The sequence below is a fragment of the Poecilia formosa genome, unplaced genomic scaffold (assembly GCF_000485575.1).
Source record: "Poecilia formosa unplaced genomic scaffold, Poecilia_formosa-5.1.2 Scaffold6, whole genome shotgun sequence".
Classification (NCBI taxonomy): Eukaryota; Metazoa; Chordata; class Actinopteri; order Cyprinodontiformes; family Poeciliidae; genus Poecilia; species Poecilia formosa.
Window position 1 is genome coordinate 5,466,962 of NW_006799945.1, and position 7,939 is coordinate 5,474,900.

Genomic DNA, 7,939 nt, shown 5'->3' on the forward strand with positions numbered 1-7,939 from the left:
TGGGAACACCCCCAAAGGTGGTGGAGAATGACCGAGCCAAGATCCTGTGGGACTTCCAGATCCAGACAGACAAGATGGTAATGGAGATCCAACTGGTGGATAAAGAGCAGAGGAAAGCCGTTGTGGTGGATGTAGCAATACCAAGTGACTACAACATCAGGAAAAAGGAGCATGGGAAACTGGAGAAATACCAGGGCCTCAGAGAGGAACTGGAGAAGGCCTGGAAGGTGAAGACCACAGTGGTGCTTGTGGGCAGTCACCCCCAAACTGGAGCAGTGGCTCAAACAGATCCCAGGAACAACATCAGACATCTCAGTCCAGAAATGTGCAGTACTAGGCACAGCCAAGATACTGCGCAGAACTGGTAGGTAGAGGACCCGAGCTCAGAGAAGATATACACACAATGACCTTTGCTCCTTTAATTTAAGTTTTTGCTACTGCTGGCCAATGGATCCATCTGGTAAGATGGATAGCCAAACAGCTGCAGACCAAACACCTTTATTAAAACACTGACTGATGCTGGATAAAACTCATAAAGCTGGATCACAAGACTAAAAGTAATGCAATACATTAATTTTTTTAATTTATTTGATTTTAAAATATAATAAAATAAAATAAAATTTGATTTTAAAATATAATAAAATAAAATATAATAAAATAAAAGTGATTAAATATTGCTACATTTACTAATTGAATTTCATATTCAATAAATTAAACATTCAATGAACTGAATTATTGAAATTAAAATTTCAATAATTTAAAATAAAATTTCATTTCATTTCATTTCATTGTAATACTGGTTGATATCAGTTCTTTGGGGAGGGGGTGCAGTATCCAGTGATGTCCACATGGTGGCAGAAGAGAAGCACAGATTTCCCTTTAAGTGTCTGTTGTTTTGACATTACTGTCACATCACTCTCACATGAGCTCAGCCTGTTTAGATCCAGACATAAATAATAAGGCATCTTTTGTCAGGTCAGGCCGAGAGCCGACTTTCCAGTGCTTTTAAAATATAAATTTCTTTTTTGCTCACATGTTTTGGCAAGACAGAGATTCCTTTTCATTTTAAAACAGTTCTCATCCTAATTGCCTCAAGTCAAAAGCCCAAAATAGAATTATCTAATAAGTTCTGCTCTGGTATCATGAGTTTTTTTTTTTTTTTCTGTACAGGATGGGAGATGTTATAACAGTATTTACAACCTTCAGGGTTTCGGGACTGAGCTATTTTCAGGTATACAGCTTTAGAGAAGCCCTGTTGTTTTTCTAAAGCCGAAAGCTCTGCATTCGTGCTCAGCAGTTGAGCATCTGGATTTGAGACTGCTTCAAGCAGGGCACTTGTGTTATTTCAGTCAATGGATGACTCATCCGAGTGTGTGGGGAGGCAAATTTTCTCTTTTACCTGGCCCTGGAGATTGCAAAATAAAAATAATAAAATACCTCCTAAAAGATTCATTTCAAAAGTTTTTTTTGTTTGTTTTTTTATCTGATACATGAGCCTCATTGGAATGCATATTCTAATTTATTGACTGCGATTGTGTATATTTTTGTTCAGGCCTATACAGTTTTGAAAAAGCCGACTATTAGACCTCCTTACAAGTTTAAACACACGCAAATTAATCTCCATACAACATCAGGAGTCCTTCAGGTGCTCCCTGTTGCAGCTCATTTGTTCAGGCATGTTTTGACTTCCCCTGTCCCGCAGTACTCAGAAAACGAATCCACAGCTGGTTGTGCTCTCTTGTCTCATGTGAAACCGCATCACTTTCCAGCGTGCATAAACAACCTTTCTCTATCCCCTTTGTACATCAACAGAGATTTTCGACACCTGTTTCTGCCATGATAGCATCAATTAGGCAAGGTACAAATTTGCACTGCTGGAAAGGTTCTCTTGGTTGTAGAGGAGTAGAGGAGTCCTCTCATCAGGATTCATGTGTGTTCATGTACAGTATTTATACTACTCTGTAGTTCCATCCCAGTTCATGCTCGCTTGAATGAGAAGTGTCTATAACGGGAAGTGCTGCTTCTTAATTTGGGGGGATACGTGCTCTCCTGGGGCCTGTGGTTTGGGGACAGCTCGCCGTGATTAGGCCTGGGCAGCGCACGAGGCTGCGCTGCGTTATTAGCAGGCCAGTCAATCCACAGTGGAAATCAAAAGCAGGGACTCAGGAAATGGGTGTTGAGTGAGGTCACATCCCAATGAGGCAGCACGTGCTCCAGGTCGGGAGAAGACAGGACACGCACCATGGGATTATGGGGATGTGCAGAATCCTGTTGAACCACATGGGTACCAGGAGCTGGGTTTCTACTGCAGTCGAGTCTTAATGTGCTCATTTGTGCGAGATGGTTGGAAGAAAGGTGGTCCGGAGGATTTTAGATTCGAAGTCTGCAGGGAGTGGAGATGTCACTGTGGCCTATTGTCCCTACCTCGGGTCAGCTTCTGCTCTGCAACCTCTGTGGACGCATGGAGGACGGCGTGATGAAACAGATGATTGAGGACTGACTCTCTCCTCCTCTGCCTCATTTGCTTAGTCCCTGTCGAGCAACCTGCCAGGGACACTCTACCAAAAGGACTGAGTGAGATATTAGATTGACAAAAAGACACCGACGAGAAGTGGGGAAGAGGCGATTTGTCTTTCGCAAAGCTGTTCCACCAACATACCTCGGCTGAAGGCTACAATGTACATTTCCTTTTGTGTTTTATGGTGTTTACTCGTTTGGTTTTATGTGGACTGGCTTTGAGGCTCAGCTAATGCTTCCATACTTTGGATTGTTTCCGTTGTGGATTACAGACCTGGAAACTTATCTGGCTTTCTTCCTGTGTTTTCTCCTTCTCCAATCTACACCTTACTCCCCCATCCCCACTATCCTCCTGCTTTTACCTACCTTTCTCCCGTTTTTTTCTCTTCCACCATATTCCTTGCTCTCAGGGCCAAAGACATGAAGAATCGGTTGGCTTTCCTGCGGAGGAGGAATGAGTCCCCAGGAAGCAACCCAGCCGGGAAGTTAGACAAATCTATGAAGTCAGTCAAGTAAGTGGCCACTTCCTGACAGCGTGCATGTGGGCGTGAGTGTGAGACAGGTCTGTGGATCCGACCCTGTGTTGGAAGGCAGACATGTGGGCAGCAGGAGAGACAGGAGCGTCCCTGTAGTGTGGCATTCAGGAAATGAATGAGAAAAATCAAGGCTACAGTGCAGTTTGCAAGTTTTTCAAAAACGGTACTGCATGTATTAGTCATTTCATAAATCTTTTTAGTTACCAGATGCACACAGTGCAGCATACGGTGCTCTCGGTTTTTATAGTTTGTCTACGAAACTGTATAAACATGTAATCATTTTGTATTGTTTCTTAAAATATTTTGAAATAAGTGTTAAATGTGATTTTGTTTTCTACCTTTTGTACCTCATAGAATAATCTGAGGTCTAAATTTGCTCTCGTAAGCGTACAAGGTTTGTGCTTATAATTTATCATAGACAACAAACCAAAATGCCAAAAAACAGACCAAGAGTGAAACTTTATTATTTGAAGCGTTTAAAATCATAAAATACTCAGATGTTCAAACAGATTTGTATGTCGGCTCGATTGGCTAACAACAAAACAGTCGTCCACACTTCCAAACTAAAGTGGCTCAGTTTGGGGCCTAAAATGTGGATTCCAGCGAGAGGAAAATGTTAGAATGCATTCATTGTGAGCATGAGAGGCACCAGGGGGCAGACACAATCTGTCAGTGGTGGGAGGGCTCTAAAACCCAGAACACCTCCCGATTGGCCGTCTGAAACTCCCTCCCTCTTTCTCCAAACTGGCATTGAGAGGAATTATAAAAGCCGACCCCCACCACAGAGAGGCAGACAGACTCATGGCTACACGTACTGCAACTTCTCACCAGGCAGAGCTGAATGTGTCAGACTAAACCGGAGCGAAGCATCAGACAGGAGCCGCCTGCTCACACGTTCCCACTCATCTGCGCAGCGTAGCCTTAAATCCTGCGGATGGGTCACACAATGAGAAATCTGGCTGAAATGGGCTTGTTAAAGAACCGCTCTGCTTTCATCTGCAGGCCCACCCCAGAGGAAGCGCTCAAATGGGGGGACTCGCTTGACAAGCTGCTGGCGCACAAATGTAAGTTTCTTTTTTTTTTTTTTTAATTAATTTATTTATTCCTTCTTTCTTATTTATTCACTTTGCAAATGAAGTGTTCAGCTCACCATGCATGTCTTAGAGGGTTGGGAACTAAAGACACATATGGATTACACGCGCATTCTGCTGATCCAAGTGGGCAATCTGCTGCATAATTCCTTAATCCCAACATACAAAGTCCACAGTTTACAAGACAATGTGTCTTAAGATCTTTAAAAAAATGTAGTTTGCCCCGATTATAGTGTTTCTTTTGTAATTGACATCAATCCAGCTCTACATCTGTTCCTCATTCGGCTCTCCTGGCCCCTTTGTATTCCCCCTCTTCTCATTTCCTCTCCTCAACCTCTTACCTCACTGCTACTCACCAGAATGAGGTAAGAGACGATGGCCTGCTCCCGCTCTGCTTATCAGCATGTGTGATTCATGGGAACGGAAAAGGTGCAGAGAGGAGCCGTGGGTGGACTCGGTTCCTGCCATTCTTTCCCCTGGATGCCCTCTTCCTCAAATCATTAACTGGGCAGGAACTTAAAAGGACCGAACTGCTGGAGTTAATTTGTTTCTCCTTGAACTCAAAACCATCAAATTCTTTGCTTGCTGCCAGGGCTGATGTGATAAATATTAAGAAGTGACGGGATGTTTTGGACGTTGATCATTTCTGCCATGTTGAGCGTTTTCTCTTTTTGTTTTTTTTTTCACCTCTCACTTTATTAAAACCACATGACTTGAACTATTTTAGGAGCTGAAACTCCGAGGAGGGCTTAAATGGGGAGGTTACCATGGCACTTTAGTCAACTCTTCTCTGTTTATTTTCCTCCCTCTCAGATGGTCTGGCAGCCTTCAGAGCTTTCCTGCGCACAGAGTTCAGTGAGGAGAATCTGGAATTTTGGCTAGCATGCGAGGAATACAAGAAAATAAAGTCGCAGTCCAAGATGGCCTCAAAAGCCAAGAAAATCTTTGCTGAATACATCGCGATACAGTCATGTAAAGAGGTAAGTTGGTCTAAATGGACGTTGCTGTAAAAACGGCCTCATTCTTGCATATTTTCTCTTTCTTACAATTTTCTCACTCATTATCCTCTGCAGGTCAACCTGGATTCATACACTAGAGATCACACTAAGGACAACCTGCAGAATGTGACACGCTCCTGCTTTGACTTGGCACAAAGGCGGATATACGGGTTGATGGAGAAGGACTCATACCCCCGCTTCCTGCGCTCGGAACTCTACTTGGACTTAATTAACCAAAAAAAGCCCAGCGCCACATCGACCTCATCCTCCTCATAAGAGACGAGGAAGGACATAAGGAGAAATGAAAGATGACGACAGACACAAATGGGCAGACTTGGAAGAAAAGAAAAAAAAAAACAAACAAACCCGACAGTGGTTGGGGTGTGAGCTTCATCGTTTGCCTTTTTGATTTTGTTTTTACGTGTGCGTATGTACGTCATCCTGTTCACTATGATTTCTGTGATGTGTGAGAGGAGATGAGCAAAGTTTTGGCACTGCAAAGGAATGTAGTTTACACAGTTACCAGATAGATGGATGGGTGACTGGGTGGATGTTAACGAGATTTACAGACGCCCAAAAAGCAAGGGCTGGAACAGAAATTGAGCGCCTGTCTGATCACTGTTTCTGATGTGCTTTTATTTTTTAATGCTAAGGTCAAAAGATGCATTTGTTCGTGTTGTTGTCCAGTTGTACTGGAGAAAAGGAGGGGGTTGCACCAAAAACCCTGCAGACATGAAGACAGTCCGGTACTGTTTTTGTCAATTTTTCCCTTTAGCTCTGAGTTTAAACGCTCGTCTTGCCCCCCACGTCCTCCTTTATGAAGGAACTTCACCGCTGTTGGTACAATTAAAAAGGTCATTTCTTTCTTTTTGCCCTTTCGTCAGAGCTTTGGTGATGGAGGTCGCAAAAGTGTTTGAATCATAATTACCTTTCTGTTAAAAAAAACATTCCCATTCACTCAAAGCTTCTATGAATGGCCTTTTGCTTTTTTCAATTCAAGACTGGACACGTCAGCGGAGACAGATAAGCAAAGAAGATGAACGGATGAACCGGAGTCGCATTCAAACACCAATGTGAGAACTACTCCCTTCCCAAGCACATTAAAAGCTTGAAGCCTGAGTTGGACAAAAAAAAAACAAAAAACAAGACGACTTGCTTCCTGCCTCCAAAGACTCTCTACTTAAAGGAACTGAAAATCCAGAACTGAACATCTCCTTTAACATTGTAGCTCATTCGGGACTAATCAGGAAGAATTCTCAGGACGTTGCTATTACAGCTTGGTTTATCTTCTTTGCTGTTACTGGTTTTCTACACACACTTGTTGCTTTCCCTCCTCCCCACTACTTTTTATTGATCCAATCTACACTCCTTTATCCTTCCGCGCTACGCACAAATGTTGCTCATTTCCTAGCAAAAAGAAATGTTTCATGTGTACAAAGGTTTGCCTATTTATTTAGATTAACTTGCTGGATGCTTCTAAAGAAGGCATCTTCATGTCTTCTCAAGCACTCGCCCTAAAGCTTTTTACTTTCCTCTTAACCACCAAACAGGTCCAATGTTGTCCTGATCTTTATAAGTGCAATATTTAATTTTTTTATTTTTATTTTATTATCATGTATGGTTTGTTCATTTATTTAGATAAATTTGGATTTTTAACGGGGGAAGACGGAACAGCTTGAGCTCTGCATTACCTTTTATTTGTTAAGAGAAACGTAGTTCGAGCTATAAGGTTGACTTAATGTAAACTTCAAGACGCATAAGTAGCTTATTGTGTTTAAAGCAACTGATTCTGTGTTAACACCCTAGCAGCAGGCAGCTGGGGAAGTAATGGTTGTACATATAATTCTTTAAGAAAACTATGTGATAACACATTAAAAAAATGAAAAAACAAACAACAGGTCTCTTCTGGTATGAGTAAGGGACGCAATTGTATCTATGTAAATACAAGAGACTCAAAGCTATAAGATAACATATTGTTAAAAATAGGTTGGAGCAGGTACAATCTGCTCTGCTCCCCTGGTCATACACTGCTTGTAAGGAGTTTTATGAAATGCATTTAATCATTTTCACTGTTTACAATTCAAAATGCATCTCCTATGATAGCAAGTGAAAACAGTAGAGTACATTTGGTGTCATTGCTAATGATAAATAAACCAACCATCTGATAAAGTAAACTGTCTGGTGTCAAGTCTGTTTGTTTTTAATCATGATGTGCATATGCACATGGATGAGGTTCATAAATGTTTCAAAGGATCACACTTTTTAAATAAAAGGCAGATGTAGCGACTGTCACGACGCTCAATGGTTTATGTCAGGTTCATCATAATATGAGTCAGAAGTTTATTCATTCATTGCATTTAAAGATGCAGATGAAGATATGAAATCATACTACCAAAATTATTTTAATTACTGATGAAATAAGAAGAGGGAAAGTTTTGCTCATAGTTCCTTGAGTCAGATATTTTAGTTAAGGTAAAATTACAATGACTTCAAGCTTGGATAATGATGTCATGGCTTTGCAAGATTCAATTCATTTAATAAAATTTGCTTTAAAGTGAAACGTGGATATATTTAAACTGCACCCCAAACACACTGCTTTCTTATGTGATGCCATGAAAAAAATCAAAATGCACCTTAGCCATTGTGGATGAAGGGTGTCCAGCTGTAACGGACTTCAATTCTTACATTTGAAGGGAATAGAAAGCGAAACCTGAGAACAATATTCGAACTGTGAAGTATTGGAGTGGCAACAACATGTCGTGTTTGGTAAAACGGATCGCATCGCAAGAAAACGTCA

The 7,939-nt window shown here is 41.4% G+C and overlaps 1 protein-coding gene across 12 annotated transcripts in view; it reads left to right on the top strand.

Annotated features, from left to right (window-relative positions):
• Positions 1-7,030, top strand: part of rgs3a (regulator of G protein signaling 3a) — a 142,029-nt gene extending 134,999 nt beyond the window's left edge. For 11 of the 12 annotated variants that reach the window (XM_007569450.2, XM_016680430.1, XM_007569467.2 and 8 more), the window contains 4 exons: positions 2,928-3,029; positions 4,056-4,117; positions 4,958-5,124; positions 5,218-7,030. In XM_007569450.2, the coding sequence (XP_007569512.1) occupies positions 2,928-3,029; positions 4,056-4,117; positions 4,958-5,124; positions 5,218-5,418 (532 nt within the window). In that variant the 3' untranslated portion in view covers positions 5,419-7,030. Of the gene's footprint in view, positions 1-2,250; positions 2,679-2,927; positions 3,030-4,055; positions 4,118-4,957; positions 5,125-5,217 lie in introns of those variants that run through there. The other variant, XM_007569502.2, reaches the window with a different exon arrangement.
• The last annotated feature ends 909 nt before the right edge of the window (positions 7,031-7,939 follow it).